At 63.2% G+C, this 23,405-nt stretch overlaps 11 protein-coding genes across 11 annotated transcripts in view; 4 read left to right on the forward strand and 7 right to left on the reverse strand.

Annotated features, from left to right (window-relative positions):
* F751_6987 (Triacylglycerol lipase SDP1) overlaps window positions 1–2,237 on the reverse strand; it is a gene marked incomplete at both ends in the record, with an annotated part of 7,459 nt that extends 5,222 nt beyond the window's left edge. Inside the window, 3 exons of the mRNA XM_011402931.1 lie at window positions 237–1,654; window positions 1,891–1,968; window positions 2,060–2,237. Coding sequence (XP_011401233.1) covers window positions 237–1,654; window positions 1,891–1,968; window positions 2,060–2,237 — 1,674 coding nt within the window. The remainder of the gene's footprint in view (window positions 1–236; window positions 1,655–1,890; window positions 1,969–2,059) is intronic.
* Window positions 2,238–2,797: 560 nt separating this feature from the next.
* F751_6988 (Uncharacterized protein) lies at window positions 2,798–4,582 on the reverse strand (the record flags this gene model as incomplete). The annotated part of the gene is made up of 4 exons (XM_011402932.1): window positions 2,798–3,228; window positions 3,390–3,624; window positions 4,102–4,266; window positions 4,430–4,582. The coding sequence occupies 4 exons, from the start codon at window positions 4,580–4,582 to the stop codon at window positions 2,798–2,800; spliced, it is 984 nt and encodes a 327-aa protein (XP_011401234.1).
* A 460-nt stretch (window positions 4,583–5,042) lies between these two features.
* F751_6989 (hypothetical protein) lies at window positions 5,043–5,574 on the reverse strand (the record flags this gene model as incomplete). The annotated part of the gene is made up of 3 exons (XM_011402933.1): window positions 5,043–5,177; window positions 5,308–5,447; window positions 5,562–5,574. The coding sequence occupies 3 exons, from the start codon at window positions 5,572–5,574 to the stop codon at window positions 5,043–5,045; spliced, it is 288 nt and encodes a 95-aa protein (XP_011401235.1).
* A 527-nt stretch (window positions 5,575–6,101) lies between these two features.
* F751_6990 (DNA-directed RNA polymerase II subunit RPB9) lies at window positions 6,102–6,626 on the forward strand (the record flags this gene model as incomplete). The annotated part of the gene is made up of 2 exons (XM_011402934.1): window positions 6,102–6,293; window positions 6,468–6,626. The coding sequence occupies 2 exons, from the start codon at window positions 6,102–6,104 to the stop codon at window positions 6,624–6,626; spliced, it is 351 nt and encodes a 116-aa protein (XP_011401236.1).
* An 840-nt stretch (window positions 6,627–7,466) lies between these two features.
* F751_6991 (hypothetical protein) lies at window positions 7,467–8,534 on the reverse strand (the record flags this gene model as incomplete). The annotated part of the gene is made up of 2 exons (XM_011402935.1): window positions 7,467–8,172; window positions 8,398–8,534. The coding sequence occupies 2 exons, from the start codon at window positions 8,532–8,534 to the stop codon at window positions 7,467–7,469; spliced, it is 843 nt and encodes a 280-aa protein (XP_011401237.1).
* Window positions 8,535–8,594: 60 nt separating this feature from the next.
* Window positions 8,595–9,176, reverse strand: F751_6992 (hypothetical protein; the record flags this gene model as incomplete). The annotated part of the gene is made up of 1 exon (XM_011402936.1): window positions 8,595–9,176. The coding sequence occupies one exon, from the start codon at window positions 9,174–9,176 to the stop codon at window positions 8,595–8,597; it is 582 nt and encodes a 193-aa protein (XP_011401238.1).
* Window positions 9,177–10,031: 855 nt separating this feature from the next.
* F751_6993 (Alpha-galactosidase) lies at window positions 10,032–12,254 on the reverse strand (the record flags this gene model as incomplete). The annotated part of the gene is made up of 6 exons (XM_011402937.1): window positions 10,032–10,348; window positions 10,533–10,638; window positions 10,826–10,993; window positions 11,359–11,861; window positions 12,014–12,100; window positions 12,218–12,254. 6 exons carry the CDS (start codon window positions 12,252–12,254, stop codon window positions 10,032–10,034), a joined length of 1,218 nt encoding a protein of 405 aa, XP_011401239.1.
* A 1,186-nt stretch (window positions 12,255–13,440) lies between these two features.
* F751_6994 (Asparagine-rich protein) lies at window positions 13,441–14,076 on the forward strand (the record flags this gene model as incomplete). Its single annotated transcript, XM_011402938.1, has 2 exons — window positions 13,441–13,625; window positions 13,971–14,076. 2 exons carry the CDS (start codon window positions 13,441–13,443, stop codon window positions 14,074–14,076), a joined length of 291 nt encoding a protein of 96 aa, XP_011401240.1.
* Window positions 14,077–14,508: 432 nt separating this feature from the next.
* Window positions 14,509–17,938, reverse strand: F751_6995 (60S ribosomal protein L15; the record flags this gene model as incomplete). Its single annotated transcript, XM_011402939.1, has 10 exons — window positions 14,509–14,521; window positions 14,619–14,754; window positions 14,863–14,994; window positions 15,217–15,325; window positions 15,500–15,773; window positions 15,996–16,040; window positions 16,741–16,913; window positions 17,177–17,377; window positions 17,598–17,813; window positions 17,924–17,938. 10 exons carry the CDS (start codon window positions 17,936–17,938, stop codon window positions 14,509–14,511), a joined length of 1,314 nt encoding a protein of 437 aa, XP_011401241.1.
* An 865-nt stretch (window positions 17,939–18,803) lies between these two features.
* F751_6996 (Endonuclease III) lies at window positions 18,804–19,745 on the forward strand (the record flags this gene model as incomplete). The annotated part of the gene is made up of 3 exons (XM_011402940.1): window positions 18,804–19,001; window positions 19,204–19,313; window positions 19,505–19,745. 3 exons carry the CDS (start codon window positions 18,804–18,806, stop codon window positions 19,743–19,745), a joined length of 549 nt encoding a protein of 182 aa, XP_011401242.1.
* A 1,690-nt stretch (window positions 19,746–21,435) lies between these two features.
* The window catches only part of F751_6997 (Conserved oligomeric Golgi complex subunit 5), a gene marked incomplete at both ends in the record, with an annotated part of 4,322 nt that continues 2,352 nt past the window's right edge, over window positions 21,436–23,405 (forward strand). The window contains 3 exons of the mRNA XM_011402941.1: window positions 21,436–21,907; window positions 22,126–22,277; window positions 22,464–23,124. Of these exons, the coding sequence (XP_011401243.1) occupies window positions 21,436–21,907; window positions 22,126–22,277; window positions 22,464–23,124 (1,285 nt within the window). The remainder of the gene's footprint in view (window positions 21,908–22,125; window positions 22,278–22,463; window positions 23,125–23,405) is intronic.

A 23,405-nucleotide genomic window follows, 5' to 3' on the forward strand; every position in this document is an offset into this window, starting at 1 on the left:
GGTGGGGGGGAAGGCGCCGACGTCGCTGCCGCACCCGTCGCCGGACTGGGCTCCAGCGTGTGCGCCGAGGCGGCGATGGCCTCGGGCGTGGCGGCGCCCGCGGCGCCAGAGAAGGGCTTGGGCGAGCTGACGAAGCCGCCGCCGCCGCCCGCGCCCACGCCGCCCAGGAAAGCGATGCCCGCAGCCGCGGTGTGCCGCGAGGCAGGGGACCCGGGCGCGCCGCGCCGCGCCTCGACGCCCGCCAGCTCGTCGCCGCTGCCGGCGCCCAGCGCGACGTCCAGGTGCTCGCGCAGGGGGTGCTCGAACCCGGCCGCGGCGTGCCAGGTGTCCATCAGCCGCGCCACACCGGAGGAGGTGCGGCGCGAGTGCAGGCGCTGGGGCGAGGCCAGGAAGCCGTCCAGGCCGCCGCCGTTGGCGGCGGTGAAGGAGCCGGTGGAGGGCTGGACGCCGACGCCGCCACCGCCGGGGCCGGTCACGCTGGCGCCGCTGCCCTCCACGCCCTCCAGGCCCAAGGACAGCTGGGGGAAGAGGGAGCGCGCCAGGTCCGCCTCGCTGGCGGTGAAGGACACCTGCGGGTGCAGGCCGCGCGGCGGGGAGGTGAAGGACCCCGTGCCCTGCCCCGCCAGACCGCGCGAGATCATGAGCAGGCCAGCCGAGGGCTGGGCGGCGCCGGCGCGGGCGCCGCCCTCGCCCTCCTCGCCCTCCCAGTCTGGGTCGGCGCGCTGCGCGCGCTGCAGCGCGGCGGCGTAGTGCTGACTCAGCAGGTCGTCAAAGGTGGCGCCGGGCGCAGGCCAGGCGACCTGGGCCGCCTCGCCGCGCGGCGAGAAGGCCCCCGGCACCCCCTGCCCCTGCTGCTGCTGGGAGGAGTGGAGGCGCTGGGCGCGGAGCAGGCCGCCCGCATGGCCCACCAGCTCTTCCAGCGGCGGCGCGGCGCCGCCGCGCCGGGAGTGCTCCGCCCACTGCTCCGCCAGACTGGGCGGCAGCGAGCCCTGGACGCTCCCCGCATCGCGGCGCACGCCGGCGGCCAGGCTGGCCCCCGCCGCGCTGCTGGGCTCGGGCATCAGGCCCAGCCCAAAGCTGACGTCAGAGGGGAAGCGGGGGAGCCGGCTGGCGGTGCCGGGCGGCGAGGCCGGGCGGTGCTGCGCTGCCAGCCAGGCGACGCTGCCCGGGGCGTGCCGCGCGCTGCCGGGGATGCCGCCGTTCGGCGCGTCGTCGTCGACGTCGTAGCCGCCCGATGCGGCGGGCTCATAGTCCAGGTCGCTGCCGGTGGTGGTGGAGGCGCGGGGCGTGCCGTCCGCGCCCAGGCTGCCGCTGCCCTGGTCGAAGCCCAGGTGCGCATACCGGCTGTTCTGGCCGCGGTTGGCGCGCTGGGGGCGCTGGGGTGCAGGTGCGTCGCCGGCGCCCGCGGCGTCGGGCGCGGGCAGGCCGCCGCCGACGCTGCGCTGGGTACGCGTGGAGGGCGCGTTCAGATAGTGCACCAGCACCGCGTACTCATACTGCTGCTCCAGCAGCCAATAGCAGCGCCGCTGCAGCTGGTCCTGCTGGTCCGCGTGGGCGTAGTAGCAGTTCAGTCGCTCCGTGGTGCCCACCTTGAGTTTCTCGTGCGTCTCACGAACTGTCTTGTTGTCTGGGTGCAGGAAGTGGGGGGAAAACGCTGGTGAAGGGGGAGATGAGAAGGGGGGGCGGGTGCCCCGTGCAGTTCCTGGGCCAAAGGAAGCCAGCCCCTGACGAGCAGGCTGGTGTGGGACCCCGCGCCAATCCCAGATCCGATGAGACGTGCCCCTGACCTGCACGCAACTGAACAACCCCATATGTTCCTGCGTGGTGTAAACACAGCTCGGCCAGCCTGTGGCTTGCGTGTGCACCGCGCCCCACATCCCCTCGCCGCACCTGGTTTCTTGCGCCACTGGTGCTGGTCCTTGCGGAAGGTGCGGCAGCTGCTACGGTCGATGAGGAACAGAGTCCCACCTGATGGGGTTTGGCAAAGGGGGTTGACACTGAGGTTGCAGGCCACAGGTGGCTGCCATGGCATGGGGGGCAGGCAGGGAACCCCACTCACCCGGTGGCAGCTCCGGCGGCGAGGTGGAGAGCGGCAGGAGGCCGCTGGTGGCATGTTGCAAGATTTGAAACACCTCGCTGTTCTTCAGCCAGGAACTCCGGGCCTTGGCCACGATCTCCCGCACTTCCTCGGGCAGGCCGGCATCGTCCACCGGCAGGGGCTGTGCCGGCCCCGACATGAGCGGCAACTGGCGAGGTCCCCCTATGAACACGCCAAAATTGGGCGCAGAAGAGTTTCGGGAAGGTGATGACGCCCCGCCTGAGGGCAGGGAGTATGAGGGCGTCCCGAACTTGCACGGGGTCCCTGGGGAGCCCTGAGGGAAGCTGAAGCCCCCGGCTTCCACAACAAGATGAAGAGTATGTTCACCACCAGATGTGGAGTAGTAGGGTGGGGAGTGAGGGTCCATCATGGCTCCCCAAAGTTCATGTCCATTCCACCGCGTCGACCACCATACTAGGCCAGGTGGCCAAATCTCATGGACATGGGGGCCTGGGCGGGGCCCTCCTCCGAGAACCATGTGTACGGGAAACCCAGTGGGTGAGGCCAAGGCGGCATTCCCACGCCACAAGGACACCGAATTTGAATTACGTGTTTTCGGACCCACAATGGAAGACCAGTCCCGGCCTCAGGTCAGGGCTGTGGTGCCCACTGGCTAGATCCCCTCGGACGTCCCGCAACAGACGTCCAGATCAAGAGTCCACGCAGGCCACGCAGGCAAATTTGTGTGCAACATGTGCTTCAGCACTTGATAGCCACGCAGGTGCGTTCATGCGCGGTGTTTGCCAGCAGCCAGACCACCTGCACCCCTCTGAAGCCAGCCAGCTGGGGGCAGTTGGTGGGGTCCCAGGCCTTGTCCCTCGACCGGGAGAAGAATTTGAGGGTCAGCAGGAGGTGCCCCCCCGGCTTGAGGTACGCCAGCAGGGGCTCCACCATTCCGATCATGGCGCTGGGGTGCTTGTTCATGTCTGAGACCAGGAGGTCTGCGCCCCCGCCCGCCCCCGCCGCGGCCAGGGCGGCCTCTATCTGGGGCAGGGCCGTCTCCACCCTGCTCTTAATGTGCGTCAGGTTGGGCAGGGCCAGGGCCTCCGGGGCCATGTCGGCGGGGTCGATGGAGATCACGTGGTGCATGGAGGAGGCGAGCAGGGTGGACCAGCCGCCCGGGGACGCCCCTACACGGCATAGAAGGGAAGGTGGACTCGTATCAGACGGTATTCTCTAGATACACCTGGGGTAGAACGGTCGCATAACAGTGTTGGGTGCAGGCAGTGTCTGCAGGAGAACCAGATTGCAGCCTGGCACACCCCTGGGCTCGCCGCATGGCAGCGCTCACCGAGGTCTATGGCGACCCCCCCGCGAGGTGCGTGCTTGACCCAGGCGAGGGCCTCCGCCAGCTTGGACGTAGCCTTGCACAGCGGGCCCTCCAGTCGCGGCCGGGTCCAGGCAGTGGTGCGGAAGAGGCGGGGGCAGGGGCTCATGGAGTACGCGACGCCTGCGGCCGTCTCCACTACGTCCAGCACGTGGGTGAAGGCGGCAGGCTGCAGCACCCAGTCCAGGGGCAAGGCGTCCTGCGGGACAGTGTAGGAAGTGGGATCCTGATGTGTTGAGAGGAGTGGAGCTACAAGGTGGCCTAGTTCACTGGGCGTAAGGATGGCCGCAGCCTGTTGCCCAATGCCCTGGGCGTGGCATGAGACAGAGCAAGGCGCACTGGCTGTGTCAAACTCTGTCCCTTGAGCCCCCCTAGATTAGGCACTCACTCCCAGCCACGGCTCAAGCTTATGGGGAAAGCAGTGGAGGCGGAGGGCTCCATCAGGGGGACCTTGAGCCAAGAGCTGACGGACCAACTCCTGCAAGGATGAAAGGGGGGGGTGCCGCTGCCTCACATGCATTGCATGAGAATGGTTGTCTGCCCAGTGGTGCTTGTATGCTAGACAAAATGAGCAGGAACCCTGTCACAATGAAGACACTTGTCACAAAAGTGCATGGCCTACATTCGGGCCCTGCAGAAATATCACCAACCGAAAGCCTTGCCCCTTGCAGCTGACCTGTCGGTCAGCACACCGCTGCTTTATCCAGTAGACGCGCATGACGGCCCACTCCATCACTGAGTCTCGGAGCCAGGCCTCAAAGTCGGCCCTGGGGAGGGTCACACCCTTGAGCAGGACCAGGCAGGGGCCGGCATGGTCTGTTCGGGGCCCAACTTCCTCAGCCTGTGGGCCACCAGGGAACAGGCACGAGGTGTTGGTCTCAGGACAGTTTGATGTAAGTTGTAATACACTGGTCGATGTGCAGAATTTATCGAAGCGATGCATGCCCCTCCAGTCCCATCGTATGTGCATCCCACCGAGGTGCACATAGAGCAGCAGTGCGCACCTCCACTCCACAGCCCTCGGGGAAGAAGGCTCCACTCTGGTGCAGCAGCACGCATCTGTAGGCGTGCGTCTGGGATTGAAACTGCACAATCACGTCTGGTGTCTGCGTCGCAAGGCAAGCCTCCTGGGCGTCCTCGAGGCCGCGAACGCACATCCCGGCGGCTAGCCTTCAGGCCACAAGGACATGCACGAGGATACTCAGAAGCTGTAATTTATTTTGAAAATAGTCAACACTTCTTGGATGTATATTTCATGGAGCCCCCCCCGGCGAGTTTTGCCAACGCGTGACTTACTCGGCACTTTCAAGCGAGGCGATGCTGGCTTCGGCACGAAAGGGGCAGCGGGTTCGAGGGGATTTCATAGGTTCCAACAGGCCACGCCTGTACTAGCGCCAGCGCATTCATTACGAGTAAAGCTTGTTTGCACCGTAATCCCACGACAAATTGCCTCTTTATCACACCAGGACGAGGCCCACCTCTGCAAACCCTCGCCGTGCCTACAGGATAATACCAGGAAGTGCAGCATAAAGTGCGGAAAAGGACGCGCAATGTACGCATGGGGGGGTGGAGTGCGTGGTGAATGACAGGCATGGGAATCTGGTTCCCTCTTAGACATCAGATCTCACAGTAGACGCGGTGCATGCGGTACCCCCTCCGCCGTGCCTTCTCAATCCACTCCCGCCCGCGCTCTGGGTTCGCCTTGCAGCCGTACCCCTCGTTCAGCATCTGTCCCAGCAGGGCTGCCGATTTCTGGAATGCATGGGGAAGTACAGGGGCCGTCAAATCGAGGGTATTGAGACATTGGGCAAGGGCCCTTGCATCCACTCCCACTAGATCAACTTTGAGTTGAGTACTCCATGACCCACACGCAATCTCGCACCAGGTCTCCGCGAAGAGCCTCCTTCTCAGTCTCCGCATACCACCGCTTGAGAGCATCCGCCACGACCAGGCTCAGCTTCTTTGGGCCATCCTGGATAACTCCATCGGACCCCAGCACCACAGCTTGTGAGTTGGCTGTACCTGGCGAAAGCGCAGCCCGGGGGCCCGTATGTTATGAAACTCTCACATGCCTGTCACTCCGTCAGTGATGCCCTGCCATGCAAGAACATGAGTATGAGCACAGCGATATCACACCAGTGGCTGCCATGTCGATGTGGCGCGGGGTCGATGGCACAGAACACCCTCGGCTCCCACTCCTCTGTGCGCAGTAAGCTGGTGGTAGCAGCGGGTGAAGGGAAGCAGCGAGAGGCGAGCGGCAGCCTACGAAAGCCGCCCCTTCCAGACTTGGCAAAGCCCCGGCGGGCGGGCTCGCGCGATCTGTGGGGCAATTTTGAGGTGCTCTTGGCAAATGAATACACCAGGAATCACAAACGGGGTATCGGGAGCTGTGTCTTTCTGTGGGCACGGCACCCCAAGCTTCCAAGGACATCCTCCTGCCCCGCACGCGCAGCAAGCGACGGGCCCCTCGGGAGGCTTTCGCATCGATCTCCAACACATTCCACAAATCCAAAAATCGCACTGGCATTTGCGAGCCGGAAGTTAATTCTATCACGAACTTAGTGGTATCAAGAAGGTGCACCGTCGTTCCCTTGCCAACACTTCCTCCGTGCACGCTCCTGGTCACGTCCATCACCACACCCTCGCACTTTCACGAGCTGCGCTTTGCACACATAGATGTCGGGCCCCAAACTAAGATTCTGTCCCGAAAGTAACGACCTTCTGTACCCCAAGGAGGATAGAGCCAACAAACGACTCGTATATCACTGTCGGAGTTGTCCATATGTCGAGGCTGCAGACCCCAGCGAGTGGTGTGTCTTCCGCAATGAGGTGCAGCACACCTCCAAGGAGAAGCTGGTGGTGCTCCAGGTCAGTGTCTTCCGTGTTGGGGGTCTTGGTCCCGGGAGTGCCCGTGGTAGGATGAGTGTGGCCCCCCTGCTCTAATTCTGGAGGCTTCCCCATGGTGGATCCTACAATCCTGCGCGTTGCTAATAATCGTTCCCAACAATCCTGTCACACCCTCCCTTCCGCCACCGTCTGCAGGACGTGCGCTCCGATCCGACCCTGCCGCGCACCAAGGACGTCCGCTGCCCGGCATGCGCTAATAACGAGGCGGTGTTCTTCTCGGCATCCACGGAGGAGGGCATGACCCTCTTCTTCAATTGCATAAAGTGCGGCCACCGCTGGCGTGATTACGTGTGAGGATGCAACAAGGCAGCTGGGAATTATTCACATAGCAAAGGCGACCACGGAGGTGCATGGGAAGGCGGATGGCGAGCCAGCGCCCTCATTTCCGGTCGCCAGGAGCGGCGATGACCCGTGGGCGGCGTCACATAGCAGGTTCAGCAGCGTTGCCGCTGGCGCTGTCACGCTGCGGCCCACCTTCCCAGGGGACCCCACTGCGGAACATCACTGGCTTGCCGACCCGCACTGCGACGGGGCGGGTGGCCCTCTCCATCACCCTGGCCAGCCGAGCCTCCTGCGTGCATGGGCAGATGTGGGACATGGTTGGATGTCTGGAACCTCCTGTCCCAAGCTTGAGGCAGTCCCTGGTCCGACCCCTGAGTTGGCGCCGGCAGCTTGACTCCATGTAAAGCAAGCAGTTGGCGTTGATAGCAGACAAATTCCCATCACAGACCCATCATGGTTTTCATGTTCGGTCCAGCTATCGTCAACTCACATGCTCCGCAGCCGCAGCTGCCGCCTTTTCGCGCCTCTCCCTAAGACGCCTGGCCCTTGCGGCACGCAGCTCAGCGACCCCGGCTGCTTCAGCCCCCGGACCCGCATCCACCGCAAGGATCACAGCGTCCAGGCTCCCCTGCTCGCGTGGCGTGCAGAGTCTCTGGTGGGTGGCAGCGCCCAGGTGCTCCCCAGCTCATCGGCCCCCACAGGCGCGAGTGGCTCTTGAGATTGGAGCCAGCATGGACCAGTAGTGCAGCCCCCCCGGCAGGTAGAAACATGCCCCGTTGCATCCTGGCCTGCCGACGCCCAAAATTCGCCCCTGGATATCGCTCTACGAAACCACAGGACTCTCCCCCGAAATCAGCCAAGCACCTCGATCTGCTGGAGGAGGTCCAGCGCGCAGGCGCCGCCGGGAGCCTCGCCCAACCCGCACAGACGCAGGGCATCCTGCAGGGCCCAGGGCACGGCAGCAGCCTCCATTCCCTCGGCCCCTGCCCTCGGCGCGTCCAGCGCCAGCACCGCCCGCGCGAGCTCTGCCTCCCTCAGCTCCGCCTCCGCCAGGCAGCGTTCCGCCCAGGCCAGACGCTCGGCCAGCGCGGCGGTCGTGCGCAGGTCCTCGCGCCCTTCCTCCTCCGCGTCCCGTCGGGCGGCATGCAGGGCCGTCGCGGCCGCGGCGGCCCCCGACGCCGCCTGGAGGCCGCGCCGCTGGCCATCGCGCAGCAGGGCCAGAAGCTGCTCGGGCGCCGTGTGAACCATCGGCGCCTGCTCCCCGTCCAGGTCAGCGTGATCGGGAGCTGGCGGCGGCCGCGCTGCCCCCGCCGCCTCCGTGGCCGCCCGCGCGGCGCGCAGCGCCGCCAGCCCCGCTGTGTACTCCTGGTGGGTGAAGGCGCCGGCGACGGCTTGCTCTGCAAGCTGCAACTCGTGCCGGGCATGTTGCCGCGCTTTCTCAACGGCCTCACACTCTGAGGCCCAGGCAGCCTCGCGGCGTGCGCGCTCTGCGGCTTGGCGCGCGGCGAACGCCGCAAAGTGGGTCGACGGGGTCGTGGCGTCCAGAAACGCCTGGCTCCTGATGACGGAATAGGGGACGTCGAGGGAGGGGGAAGGCAGGCTGTGAGAGGACCAGCCTTGGGATTAAAGGTTGGAGTGGTGTGCGCCTTGCAAGGAACACACAAGGAAGTGAGGACAGCGCTGGTGCATATCGCAATCCCAACCTGCTGTGATCCAGGGGTGCAGAGTCATGGCCTCCGCCTGAAGGAGCACTGTGTGTGCAGGTGGTGATCGTCCTCGCCACCCCCCCCCGCCATGCCTGTTGGCCTCCGCCAGCCTTTCCTGGAGGCGCTCCAGGCCTGCCCTGGCATCCTGGGTCAGGTGCTCCAGCCTGCCAGCCTCCGCTGCGGCCACCTGCCGATTCCAGGATGACACGGCCATCTCAGCCGGCTTGGATGACAAGAGTCGTGAGGGCACGGCAGCCCATGGAGCACCACAGCTTTACAAACAAGAACAGCCCTCCCTCCAGCAAGGTGCCCTATCCCAGTACCTGGTGCCTGTCGCTCGCCTCAGCCACGGCGGCCAGGGCTGCCTTTGTCGCCGCGGCGTCCTCCTGCAGGTGCTGCGCAAATCTCCTGGAGTCTGCCTCCAAGGCCTCCTCGGCTGCCTGCACAGGGGATTGGGGATGTGGGTGGAGATTGAGTGACCCTGCGCGGTAGGAACTCGCCTCAACCACCGCATCACAGAACCACACTCCCCGCAGCGCGCCCTGTGCCCTGGCTCATGGGCTAAAAGCACATTGACGCGTAGGCGCTCTTGCAGGCCCCGAGCCCACCAGCACGGCGTTGGCTCTCTGAGCGGCATGGGATCGGAGCCTGTCCAGTTCCTCCTGAAGCTGCGCCACCTGGCTTCGCACCAAGAACATCTCCCGCCTTCTCTGCACCATGTCGCGTATGGCATTGGCGGCACGGTCCAGAGGCTTGCCCCGCCCTGAGCGACGTCGTGAATTGGATGCGCGGCCATCAGGCACTCGCTCGGCCGGAGCAGGGCGACGTGATGGCACTGGAACTCCATGCAGTGCATTCTCAGGGGGGTCGTACAATGGACGCCTGTGTTGCCTGGACGCAGTCCGGGCGGCCCGGGCGGCTGCCCACTCCTCTGGAGAGGTTACTCTGAAGGGGTTCTCAGCCGTCAGGAAGTTCAGCTCTGACTTCATGTGTGTAAGGTTGCTTGGTCATAACTGTATATATCTGCAAATTGTGCTGGTTACGCGGGTGAATACGGTTGCCGACCTCCGCCATCTGGACATGTCCCCGGCTTGACCAAACCTCCCCGGCAGCGGCAAGACTATGTTTGGCGACAGCCAATTTGCAAGCCTCCTGGTTGTCCTTTTGTAGCTGTCGTGGGCGACCTGGGCATGTGCCCCTGTAACCTACGAAGCCTGCCATGCGGGGGGTAGGAATCACGTGGTCTTGGGTGCTCTTGGTGGGCATCCATATGGATGAATCTTCACCGAAAAACACAGGTGCGTCCTTTCACTTGAACGTGGCATTCACAGCCCGCTCAATGATTTTCACACCATGACAGGCATTGAGTCCTCAACGAAGTCTGTGACTGGCACAGACCCTCACAGTTCATTAGCACCGATGGATGCGTGATCGACTCCTTGGAGGGCAATGCCCGGTATTTCAGAGCATGTTCCTGCCTGGACGAATTCGCTTGGCACCGAGAACTGCCTTGCGCTGGAGATTGGAAGTCTGCGGCAGAGCAAGACGATGATACTGCTGTGCTTCCTCGCGCAGGGTGATTATTCCATGTTGGCCTCACATATCCAGAACGCATTGCGTCGCCAAAGACGCCATCAACATCAGAGATTCGCCCAGAATTTCTGGCAACGCCTGCATTACAATTCTGCTGTCTGGGCAAAAGTCCGAACCCTCAAATCGCAACTGCGGCGTCTTCCAGCGCATCATCATCCCCTTCCGTCTTGCGCCTGGGGATGTTCTCCAGGTCCTCCTCGTGCTCAGCGTAGATGGCTTGCCCGGTCCACGGCCTCCACCCATCATCTCGGGGCCACCGGCCGCCCTCCCACTCCAAAATCGGCGCCGCCTCCGGCGTCAGCCTCAGCACAAGCACGTCGTGCGGCGGCACCCGCGCGGAGAACCTGCCGCGGAAGGTGCCGATGTCGCGCCGTGCATAAAGGTCGCGCACGCGCACCGCGGTGTCTTCCTGGTACCCGACCTGCTCTGTGCGCACTGCAAGAATTTGGAGGGAAGAGAGGGCGGCATCTGAGCCGGGCTGTACAGCGGCAGGTGAACAACTGCGCCCCTGTGAGCTGCCCTCTGGCACAGCGATTCAGAAGGGAACGGGCAGAGGCAGCAGCTGGGTAGCATGGTAAAACAATCAAGACTCCTGCCCACAGCATGCAGGGCGGCTTACGTGTGAAACGGGCCCCTGCCGCCCCCTCGTCATGTTCGGCACGGTTGAAGAACACCACGGCCCGATCCCCGCCCGCGAGCGGCCCGGCGTAGATCTCCTTGGACCCCTGAAGGGGGGGGGTTGGAGGGTAGATGGGCTCACCACCACGGTCTGTACAGGCATCCCCAGCATCACTCAGGTCCAAATCCAAGGACTGGATGGGCAGGCTTCCATCCCCCCCTTTCCTCTCCAGTTCCTGGCTGCCCTGCCAGGTCCTCCCCCCTTGCCTGCTTCCAGATGAGGTCCCCTGCCACGCCAAGGTCATCCTGATTGATGGCCACCACCTCAGCGGCCATGAGGATGGCGGCAGACGCGTTGCTCAGCTCCTGCAGCCTGGTGCTGATCATCAGGGGCGACTTGAGCAGGGACCAGAGCGCTAAGTTGGCGCGCTGTTCCCCCAGGGTCAGCCCTGGGTTGCCCACCTGTTGAGAGGGTGAGTCAGGAGCATGGGTTGGCATTGCTTGCCAGGTGCCCTGCATCGCTTGTTTATGCAAGGCGAATTCCGCCCTGCAGCAGCTGCATATAGCTGGCGGGCAAGCAGCGTCAGAGCCTTGAGTGCAGCCCGACTCCCAAGTTTGGAGAGGGGGAAGGGCCTCCTCATCTTGTGCCCAACTGGAGGCTGTGTTTTGCTGTGGTCCACCACTTGAAGCTGCACCTCAGAGCCTCTCAGAGGCACGTCCACTCTGGGCCCCCCCACAATCACCACTTTGACACCTTTTGGACCGCAAGCAAGTAATAGTATTACCCTTGGCAATCCCCCCCTTTCCCCCCTCCCGTTCTCTGAGACCTGGAGCATGTCTGGGTCGTTCCATGCCCCCGGCCCAGCATACCGCGCCAGGCCCACGCTGTTGTCCAGGTTGTTGACCAGGCTGAGCCAGGAGGCGGAGGAGTCGCCGGTGGTGCGCCAGGAGTTGCCAACGGCGCGGCCCCAGAGCCAGGGCTCCTCCACCCCCCACTCGCACAGGCTGAAGAGTATGGGGCGACCCGTGGCGTTGAGCGCGTCGCGCATGGCGCCGTACCTCGCGCGCACCGAGTCCCCCTCCTTGGGGTAGCAGTTGTCGTACTTGAGGTAGTCTGCGCCCCAACCCGCAAACGCGGCGGCGTCCCGGGCCTCGAAGCCGCGGGAGCCGGGGTAGCCGCCGCAGGTGGAGGTGCCGGAGTCGGCGTACATGCCGAAGCTCAGGTTGCGGGCGTGGATGTGTCCCGCCAGGGCTGCCATGCCCCCCGGAAAGCGCGAATAGTCGGCCACCAGGTCCCCATCCGGGGTGCGCTCATGCTCCGACCAGCCATCTGGATGGGGTGGGTGAGGGGAGGAAGGGAGGGATGGCAAGCATTTGGTGTGAGTTTGGGAGGTTTGCCGAGGCATGGCAGTAGAGCATCGAGCATTTGCTAGCAGGCGCTGGACTGCCCAAACCTCGGCCAGACCCCTACCCTTCGCCCACCGTCAAGGACAAGGTATGTGTATCCCATGTCTTTCAAGCCTAGGGAGACCAGCAGGTCTGCTGTTTGTCTCACGTCCTCCTCGTTCACTGGAGGGGAGGGGCAACAAGGATCTGGTGAACTTGGGCTGCGGTCCACTCTCATGGTGCCAGGGAGGGATGCTCCAGTACTCGAAATTTGACAAGGCCCCCCCCCTCAGGCCTCACCGCGCAGGGCAAAAGAGCTCCATGTGTTGAAACCCATGGCGGGTTTGAGTGCCAAGCCATTGTCGAGTGATGCACATGGACGAACAAAGAGCGCTGCCAGCGTCAGAGCCAAGACAGGGTGCACCATGGCGCTCAGACACCGCGCATGGAAGGATTCAATTCAGGAGGGGATTCGACATCCCGGCGCCAATGCAATGCTTGGATGGAGTATAGATCCGTATTCCCGCTGAAGCACAGCCTCGCCTGGGTGGGCAGGCGAATAGGCCTACGAAATGGGGATTATCGCCGAGATCAGAAATTTCAGCGGGACTGCCTCAAGGACGGTACATATCACTATCTCCGATAAGTCCATATTTGAAATTCCTAAGTCCGATCTCTTCCGATTATAAAGTGCATTGCTGGGTAGCTGCGACCACTGCAACATATCAGGAGGGCACCGTCTCCTGTGACTGCTGTCACGATGGCGCCTTCCTTGGGAGACACACCTCCTCATGAGCCTGAACAGTGAGTATCCCTTGGGTCCATATTCTGAATGCCGATTTTATGTCGTATTTCGTCTGGTTGGGCGCCTTGGTGGCAGGACGGTCATCACCAGCCTGGCATCTACCATCGCCGTACACGGTGGGCTTCTTCACGTGTGCGACGTAACGAACACACCGTGCCACAACACTGCTCCTAAACTGTCTCCAAAGGTCCACTGGTCCACAAGCCGAGGCTCCGCCCCAACTTCCCCGGGGTATGACGGTGCCTGAGCCTCGCCAGGGCAGTCCCCGAGCTGGATCTCCTGGCCCGGGCTACGACAGGAGAGATGGCCCAGGCTCGCACAGTCACCATGGAGGCGACTTTGGAGGTCGCTACGGGTGCGCTCCAGGGGCTTGTTTCTGGCTGAGTACATGGCGGGGCTGCCGATGTTGCTCCCGGCTCCTGAGACTCGAGAGGGGGATGAATTCTCTGCTTTGCTGCTCTCCCATTCCTCCACTCGTTCTCTTCCCATTCCTCCGATTCAACTCTGCGCTCAATGCACCTTGCGTTGCAGGGGTGGTGGATTCGGCGGCGGCGGCCACACCCACACCTGGAAGCCTGGCGACTGGACGTGCATGGCTTGCCACTCCCACTGCTTCGCCTCCCGCGACACCTGCTTTCGCTGCGGCGCCGACCGCCTGGGCCAGCGCGGGCCGCCGCCGGGCCCCAGGTTCGACCCACGCTACCCGCAGGACCCGGGCATGTACCCGCCCTTTGACCCCGGCATGGCGGGCATGCCCGGGGCCGCGTTTCCTCCCCCCGGCGCGGAATCTGTGTACGTCCACGTCCCGCCCCCCTCGATCCCCGGCGGCTACGGCGATGCGGCGGCCTGGGGCCGGGGCCCCATCAAGGACGGCGGATACCCCATGCGCTACGAGGCCTTTGAGTACCAGCCGCACGACACCTGCTACCGCGTGCCTGGGGCTCCGGAGGCCGCCCCCGCCGCCGGCGGGATGTCGGGCGGCGCTCCTGGGTTTGGCGGCGGTGCTCCTGGGGCCTCCGGGTGGGTGGGGTGAGGGTGGGCATGGGCCTGGGCTGGGATGTGTGGAGGGGCATGGGGGTGCTGAGAGCCCTGCATCCTCCCACAAGTAACGAGCCAGGTTGATGTTTGCACCATGTACGCGCCAATGCTCGAATCAGATCACGCTGCCCCGCCACATGTGCACTTCAAGCCGCGATCTCCACGTGTTGCATACGTACCTGGCTTCATCCCCCCTCCCCCCAACTGCAGCTCAAAGCCGTTCCGGCATGGAGACTGGAACTGTGCCAAGTGCCAAGCCCACAACTTTGCCTCGAGGGTGGTGTGCTTCAGATGTGGCGCTGAGAAGGTGGAGTGATGGCGCAGCCCTGGATCCCAGTGACACACGCTGCACTCCCCGCATGGGTGCACGATCCACCCTGACCACTATGCTCATGGTTTAAGGATACACAGCGACTCTGTTTCCAGACTTGCAGAGCCTTCATTGAGCATTGGCACATGCCCTTCATGCCACTGGAACCAAACTGATCATAACACTACCCAGCATCATCAGCCTGCAGGTTCCCTGGTCGGCGCCGGACGCCGACTTTCGCCATGCTCTGCCCGCCGCGGCGTCCATCGCCGACTCAGCATCCGTGTCGCGGCGCGCATGCCGCCTCCGACCGACCGCAGCGCTGCATTTGTCATCCAGCTGGCGGGGGCAAACACACGTAGTGGGCTGAGCTGCGCCGGGCCATGTGCTTGCTGGACTGCGGCATGATCGAAGGGAGCGGGCAAGGGAATGGTGTTCTCAGGTGGCATACCTGCGAGACGACAGGCATTGCTGGACGAGGGCATTCGAATTGCTGCCAGCTGCTCGACCTCCCTCCGCTCCCAGACGCGAAGATACAGTGCACCAACTCACCCTCCGCTTGCCGCGCTTTGGGGTTGGCATCCGCAGCCAAGATGATGAAGAGGGGGAAGGCCACACCCACGACGGCGGAACCTATGAAGAAGCTGGTCAGCAGGACCGGCAGGATGGGGAGCAGGCCAAACCCTGCGCCCAAGGGAGGAGGGAGGGGGGTGCAAGACTGCCATGGGCCTACCTGATTGGAATGCAGTGCATCAGAGGTCAAGGACACATGCCACCCTGACACCTGGGCACCTGCAAAGTAGGCCCAGTGCGTCTCGAAGAAAGAAACGCGGGTGATGAGCGGGATGCCATGAGCCGCCCACTTGTAGTCGAATGAGTAGAGGGCGTAGAGCCAGGCCATCAGGGCCGCGCTGGTCGCCCGCCCTGGGGAGTGAGGAGGGCATGAGGATCCGGTTGAGAGCTTGCCCGGCTGGGCGCCCACCATGATGGAAAGAAGGGCAGGGTGCATTCCAGCTCTTCTTGGGCCCTCCAATGTACACACACAGAGATGCAACATCTCCACAACAGATCTGTAGGAGGCCTCGGCAGGTCAAATTGGCAAAGGATGGCTCCCACTAGTTCCCTCCCACACACCATGCCACACACCTATGACGGGAAGGAGATCCAGCACAAAGGTTTGCAGGGAGATGGAGCAGAGGAGGAGGATGCGGTACACCGATTCGGAGATGAGGGTCATGGGGTCGGGGATCCTGGCCTGCATGGGTGCGACCATGGGGGAAAGGGGCATCGGCTGGGCATCACAGTGTTTGCCCAATGGGCTCGGCATCCCCTTGCTACCATCGCGTGGTCACTGCAACCCCTGGCTGGCCGCGTGATACAGCATGTCCCCCGCCGCCTCCCATCCCCACCCCCCCACCAACCCTCGGACCTTGATGGGCGAGCGCCGCGCGCTCAGGCCCTCGCCCAGCCTCTCGGCCCGCCGCACCAGGGCCTGGCGCTGGCCCGCGGCAATGGTGAGCTCCGCCAGCTCAGCGTACCACAGCGTGTTGATCAGCAGGCTCACGACGTGGGCGGGCAGCACCCACAGCGCGCCGTATGCCCCCATGAGCAGCGAGGTGGCCGCGGAGCCGGGGCCCTGGCCCAGCAGGGCAGACAGGGTGGTCGCCAGCAGCGGCTGCAGCCCGTGGCGGACCAGGAGGACGCTGCGGGGCGGAAAGCGGAGGGGATCGTGGTCTTCCTGTGAGAGGGTCGACGAGTTTGCAGGGGGTTGCGATGCAGTGAGGATTCATGTCGGATGGCGTCGAGCTTGCCGGCAAGGAGAATCTTGTGCCTGACTGAGACAGCAAGGCACACAGACCGGTGCGGAGCAGTACTTCCAATGCCAGGCCAAACAAAGTCACAGATGAGAATACACATGCACAGACCTGCCCAGGAAGACGACGCCGTTCAGGACCGTGCATTGTATGGTCCTGGTCTGCATGGGGGGGAGGGTGATTGAGCTGTGAGGTGCGCGTGAAACATGGCATGGGCCCTTCCTTGTAATAACACTCATACCCAACACATGACAGAATTTTACCAGGATGCGGTGGTCGTACACAAAGTACGCTATGCAGCGATGAAAGCTCGCGGCATCTCGTAGCCCTGCCAACCTGGAGGTGTCGGAAGGAGGGGATCCGATGTTGGCTCAGGCAGCTCTGAGCACGCCCTGATGCCACTCATCCATGCAAGATACTCCTATAAGAACCTTACGGACCCTGCGTGTAGCTGGCAGCTGGCCTGGCGCTTGAATGTCGCCAGATCGGCACTGCGGCCCCACGGCATCCCGGCACCGGTGTGTACCACGAACACGAGCAAGTCTCCACACTGCCGGATATTCCGGTAGCAATGATTACGCTGGCGTTGCTCTTATTCATCCATCTTGCTCCTGTCTCCCACAAATGGGTCAGGTTGCTCCGACACTTGATCACATCTGCCTCTCAAGCATGTTTTTGCGCCCTGGCATGCTGTGCATGCTGGCTTTCCCACCACGTCGCCGTCCCCTCAACATCGCTGCAAGGCACGCGTCCTTACAAAGGGTGTGCAGCAGCAGGAAGACACACAAGGTGATGGTCTCCCACTCACTCCCCAGCCGCCACGACTCAGAGACTGCCCATGGGCGATCAGCGGTACCTCCGCAGAGACACACGGTTGTTCTTTTTCCAGACGGCGCGCCGACTGGGCCTGTTCTTGGTGTGCAGGTGCCCCTTGCCGGTCAGGCCGCGGTACTTCTTGCCAGCGCTGGTCAGGCCGCGCAGCTCGCGGTGCTTGTGGACGGGGTTGGCGATCCAGTTGATGCGGGCATCCTGCAGCATGGTGGTGCAGTGTTCAGGGTGACATGGGGCGCATGTGGAGGTGATGAGAATGGAAAATTGGATTGTGGGAGCATGAGAAGTGTACTGCGCACTGAACATGAGCCGGCCACTTGCATGGGTCTGGGAAGGGCTACCAGGACCTCCTCCCATTCAAATTCGATCCATGTGCAATGGAAGCCAAATGGCTCTTGTCCAGCGGCTGCCCAGTCTGCAGTGCCTCCCTTCCCGGCCTTCTTGACAAAGCCTCAGCTCACGTTGCGGATGGCCTTGTGGAAGGGGTCCACCAGGATGACCTCAAAGTACTTGTAGACTGCGTCCTGGTTCACCCAGTAGGAGTTCAGCACGCGCAGTCCACCGCACTTGCGGCCGACACGCTCCTCGGCCAGGTTGGCCAGGTTGCGGGTGGGCTTCAGCTGGGTGATACCCTGGTTCACGGGCTTGCCGTACACGATTCCCTGCAGCGGAGGCATGGGGGAGGGGAGGTGCATTTCACGAGGGTGCACTCATCAATCGCCATTCATCCCAAACATGCTCAAGATGACTATACGATCCCCACGCACATGGCTCCGAGCATGTGCTCAGGAGGGTCCAATCCCCAGGTCGGGTTCGAGACCCAGCCAACCCTCCGGACCCCAGAAGGAGGGCACCAGGGCCGAGCATGTTCCAGGCGCGCACCTTGGGGACGGGCTTCTTGCGGCCACCACGGCGCACGCGCACGCGGTAGACGACGTATCCCTGCTTGGCCTTGTAGCCCATGCGGCGTGCCTTGTCGGGCCGGGTAGGTCCCGTCAGGCGCACGATGCTCGGGAGCTGGCGGTACTCCCAGCAGCGGACGCGCAGCAAGAAGCGCAGCACATCGGACTGCTTCTTCTTCCAAAGCTCCTCAATGTACTGCGAGGGAAAATGGGGAGGAGGAGAGGGCCCCTCAGACCTCCGCCCGGGATGGCTCCCCGCGCCGGCGGACCTCCTATCCACCCAAAGCCACATCCCACGCTCCGCACCTTGTAGGCACCCATGGTGACAGTGCCCCGGGCCGAACCGAGAGAGGGATGGCCTGGTGGGCCCGCCGTGCCTTGTACCGAGACGCCGCAGCACCGGCCTAGAGAACAGGGTCTACAGGAAGAAAGCCTTGTTCCCGCCATATTCGCATTTCGAGCCCCGGCCACTCAGGTGCAAGCTGCGCCCCCTGAGCTGGGAGCAAGGTATGATATCGAATGTACACTGCTCGATCAAGTGTAAGACCAGTACTAACCATGGTGTACATTCTCTCACCACCGCAGTAGGGATGGCAATATGACTCTTCAACCATTCCGGCCCTTAATTATCAACCCCTCTAGCAAGGGGTGAGGCGCCGGCGGATGCGAGTATTCAATCTCAGTCGTATCTCAGGCTGCATCAAAGCCACTACCATCCCATTCTTTGTCTCCATGCGACGCACACGGGCCGCTGCTGTCGCTCTTCTCTCAGCCGACCCTATTGCCAATCAGATCAAGCCTGCCCCTCCTCTGCAAGGGAGGCAATCAGGAAGGGGTCCGCAGGGGATCGAGGCCAGATCCCTGAAAAGCACGGCACATGTGGTAGTTGCCCAGGTCGAGCCGCCCCAGCAGAAAACTGGTAGCCCTGCCTCAAAGAAGAAGCGGAGCAAGGCGGCGCTTGACCCATCCGGTTTTGTCCAGAAGGACATTTTGTCCATACGCAACAAGGCTTCACGCATTGCATCGCAGCTCAACGGCCTGTACCTGAATCCCAAGGTGCCCCTGGATAGTGCATCGCCCTTCCAGCTACTCGTTGCCGTCATCCTTTCCGCCCAGGTAGGGGGAAGGCGTTTACAGCCACCCGCAAGCAGATGGCTGCTGGGTAAAAAGTCCAAACGCATTACAAATGCACATTTACAGAATTCACCCACCGTGCACCCATCAGACGACGGATGTCAAGGTCAACACGGTCACACCTGCCCTCTTCAAGCTCGCCGCCACCTCCTCGGCCATGGCAGATGCTGACCTGGCAGAGGTCACCGCCATCATCCAGCCTCTCGGCCTCTCCGCCACCAAGGCCAAGCACCTCAAGGGCATGAGCAAAGTGGGTGGTTGTTTGGGTGGGGTGATTAGCGAGGGTGAGGCTATTCACTACGAAAGCAATAAGCCAAGGTGTACACTTATAGGGATATTGGTTTCCCAACATCCTCTGGTGCATCCTTGCAGAAGCAGACCCGCTCATTGGACTCGGTTGAGCTGTGAATCCGCCCTGAACTCTACCTTCCTTTTCTTTCTTCCTCCCACAGATGCTGGTCGCGCTGCATGGCGGCCAGGTCCCATCCAGCTACGCTGAGCTGGAGGCCCTGCCAGGGGTGGGCCACAAGACGGCCTCCGTCATCATGTCACACTGCTTTGGGTGAGCCTGGCACGTTTGGTGGGGTGGGTTTAGTTGGAGGAGGGCCTTGACAGCAGTGGGGCTGGTGGGCCAGCTACCATGGCCAGAACCAATAGCCGGCTGTGTTTGCCGCCAAGACTAGTTCCCCTGCACCAACATCTCACCATCAAGCGCCGCAAACGAGAGCCATGCCCCCCCCTTTGCCAGCGCAGCGTGCCGGCCTTCCCAGTGGATACGCACATCCATCGCCTGGCGGAGCGCTGGGGTCTGTCCTCGGGGAAAAGTGTGGAGCAAACGGAGGCCGATCTAAAGGCCGTGTTCCGGGAGGAGTTGTGGAACAAGCTTCACCTCCAGCTCATCTGGTTTGGCCGGCAGCACTGCTCGGCTCGGGCCCACAACCCCCAGGCCTGCCCAGTGTGCGTCTGGGCGGCGCCTAACCGGGCCAAGGAGTGAGTCTGCCGGCTTGAGGCAGGCCGGAGGGGTGGGTGTAACGTGGATTGCCAGAAAGGACTGTAACACAATTTTGGTGCACCACCTCATCTCAGGTGTGCAAAAGTGAAACTGTGCCAGGATTGTATGTCTCCAGCTTACGCATCCTCATAATGCATTGTAACAAACGGAAGGCCGAAGCAGGTGCATCAATTGAGGCACAGGCTGGCAGAAGTTTGGAAGTTGCTTCAGAATGTGAACTCTTCCCGAGATAACTTGGGCCATCCCAACATTATAGTTGGATAGGCTAACGAATTATCTTCTGATTCGTCGGAATGGGAAGAGAATGCTGACTTTTTTGGAGTTGTTGGCCCAACTTCCTGTGAACGAGCCTGAAATGTATCCTCGTGTCAGGCCAACGAAATCATGGCTGCTCTGGTCCCTGTTTCCACTTCACATGGAGGAGCTCACGGTCGATTCATCGCATACATGGCCATGGAATGAGTGATGGCTGTGCGATGCTCACTCGGGACTATCATTGGTTCCTCTCTTGATTAAACAAACGCCAGGAGACGACGCGAGGCCTCTCGGATGCTGGTGTGCAGGTGTACAGCTCTGTTCACGCCATGCAAACCGGTCAACAACCATGCGCCGGGAGGTTATGCGCGCCGCAGACATCCTGTGAGGAGATATAATGTCCCATGCAGTTCATCGTCCGGTAAGAGCGAGTATGCCATGTGCTCGACTCATACTTCTCTGCGGCATTATTGGGTGGTGCGGAGGACGTGTGCAACACCCCCTGCAGATGAAGACTCCGTGGAGTCGCTGTTCAAGAAAGAGCTCGAGAGGCGGAAAAGTAGAGAAGCTCTAGGTCCCAGCGTAAGACCCCCAAGATTGCGCCAGCCTCCTAGCGGGCCCATGGAGCCTCCACGCCGGACAGAGTACGACATTCCTCCCCAGTTGCAGAAGTCACGAGACCTGAACTCCGAGGGCTTGTCGGTAAGGAGCAAGGCTCGTGGGCATGGCATTGTCGGGCGGACTTGCATGATTGTGCAACATTTCTGTGCCTGAGCAATCTACTGGTCCACACTCCCTTGTGCAAAGCGCAGGGACTTCCCAAGCGCGCTTCTGAGCTGTTGAACCTGGGCATATCATTCACTCTTGCCTTCACTCCATTCCTACTTATTGGCCTGGTAGCTTTCGGAGCAATCTATGCGGTATGTGCGGGGGTGCACACTCTGTATCCATGCAGGGATCACGGACAAGTGAAATCAAACCCTGGCATGGATCAGCTGTCTTACATCCAAGGTACATGACGGTCACGGTATTCATCCCACCCCGACCCCTTGGCAGGTCTTTGGTACTAGCTTTGTGCATGGACGAGGGAGTCACTTGCCGCCCAGGGTGGATCCCGAGCAGCTCTTGCGGGAAAGGACACAAGAGCCATTTGTCTTCTACCACTAGAACTCTTGGTTGTGGGTCGTGTAACAAACTGCAAAGTAAGCTTGCAGTACTACATCCCAAAAATGAACGCTGTGTGTGTTGGGTGCGGTGCCAGGACAGGAATAGTGAAATGATCCAGCCCCACCCCTGCCTCCTCCGCGCGCGCCATCCCGCCCCGGTGATCACGGACCTTCAACGGGATTGATCGCGATCGATTAACAGCAAGCCTACTCTTCCACCACGTCGTCCTTGAGATGCAGCGTCGTTTGTGATGGGGAAGGGGGCCAAAAACTCCCTGGCGCTCGCTGAGGCGGGGTCCGTGCTGGACGACCCCGTCTTCACCCCCTTCTTGGCCGATGACTTCGATGCTGCCACCTTCGCGAGCCAAGCCATCGTGTCCGGCGGTGGATCCGCCCCGGCTCACATGCGGGAGCTGCGGGAGGGCATAGACAGGCTGGAGGCAGGCATCCGAGAGCACCTGAACACCCACCAGGACTCCCTCCTGGCCTCTGCGGGGTCCCTGGGCAGCGTGGAGGCAGATCTGGACCGCACATCCCTTTCCATTGCAGCTCTGCGCAGCCTCGCCTCTCGCGTGCGAGCCGATGTCGCCGGCCCCGCCGCGAGGGTCCGGGCACTCACTCACCAGGCGCGGGGCCTGCAGTCCACCATCGACCTGCTGCAGCACGTGACCTACAGGCTCAAGCTCGTGTCCCAGCTCCGAGCCAGTGTCGCCAACGGGCAAGGTGCTTGATGATTGGGTGATGGGACACTGGCGGGCAGCAATTGGTCCGGTCGGAATTGGGCTGTGCTGGCATCAGGGACTCTGCTCTGCTTGGGCAGGACCTGCCAGGGTCGGCCTCAAAGTCATCCTATGCACATTTGGTTCACGCACAAGGGTCGGTACGGGTTATGCTGAGATGGCTTTCCCCCACCCACTCCCATTTTTCGCTGCCCCCCCCAGGCCTGCTGGAGGCTGCATCGGTAGCCAGGATCTTAGCCCAGATCCAGTCCCTCGACGACAGCACCAGCCGGGACATGCGAGGGGTGGATGTGATCAGCGCCGACGCCGTCTTCCTCCTTTCCACCCGCGAAAACGTCGTCCGGCAAGCACAGGTCTGGCGCCTGGGCTGTGGGGGCCTGCGTGGCATGCGCTGCCCCCGGGAATGCTGAATCCCTTGAACCCTGCGCCCATTGCCGGTGGGCTCTGATTGCGCATTGGTCTGCCCAGCCTTCCTTCTGACCACCCAGCCCCAAGAGCTGACCCTCTCACCCCCACTCCCTCCCTCTGCCTGCCGCCAGACTGCGCTGCGGGAGGGACTGTCCAGCCTGAGCCAGGCGGACGTCGGCTCGGCGCTGCAGGTCTTCTTCAACCTGGGCGGCCTGTCCGGCGCGCTGCGCGCGCACCTGGCCGCCAGCCTGGCGCGCGTGGACGCAGCCAGCACGGCGTGCTTGGACCCTCGCCGCGCGCCCGCGCGCCAGGGCGGCGCCGCGCCGGGCGCGGGCCCCGCCGACCCCGGCGGCGAGGGCCCGTGGGAGGGCCTGGCCGCCGCGCTGGGCATGCTGCGCTCCGAGGCGGTGGCCGCCTGGCACCTGGAGCGCGTGCTGGCGCGCAAGCGGGACGCTGCCAGCGGGCTCCTCTTCGCCGAGGCGCTGCGGGGGGAGGGGACGCCCAGGGAAGGGGATGGGGCGGCGGGGCGGGTGGAGGGGGGGCAGGGGCGGGGCGAGCCAAATGAGGAGGCAGCCGGCTCCAGCACCACCAAATCTGAGGCCCCCGATTTTGGCCCTTCGCCCGTGCGCGACTTCTGGGAGGGCGCGCTGCCGGCGCTGGCGGCGCGGTTCGAGGCGGCGGCCGCCAGCGCCGCGCCGTCACGTACGGCGGCGGGCGCCCTGCGCGACGCGCTGACGGGGTCCTACCCGCGCCTGGCGGCGCTGCTGGAGGAAACCGCGGCGGCGGTGGCGCGTGACACACGCGCGCGCGACGCGCCGGCCTCGCCGCCGCCCGGCGCCGTGGCGCGGCTGCTGGACTGCGCGGCCCGAGCGCGCGAGGGCCTACCTCGCCGGCGCGGCCGCGCGCTTGGGCGAGGCGGTGGCGGCCGCGCTGCCGGGCGGGCAGTCGCGCCGCCCCCCGCGCAGGCCGACCTCCAGCGCCTCGTTGCGCGCGTGCATGAGGAGCTCAAGGCCGCAGCGGCCGGCGGGCCCGCGCTGGCGGCGGCCGCAGCGGCGCGCGTGTCGGCCGCGCTG

Source organism: Auxenochlorella protothecoides, assembly GCF_000733215.1.
Source record: "Auxenochlorella protothecoides strain 0710 unplaced genomic scaffold scaffold99, whole genome shotgun sequence".
Taxonomy (NCBI): domain Eukaryota; kingdom Viridiplantae; phylum Chlorophyta; class Trebouxiophyceae; order Chlorellales; family Chlorellaceae; genus Auxenochlorella; species Auxenochlorella protothecoides.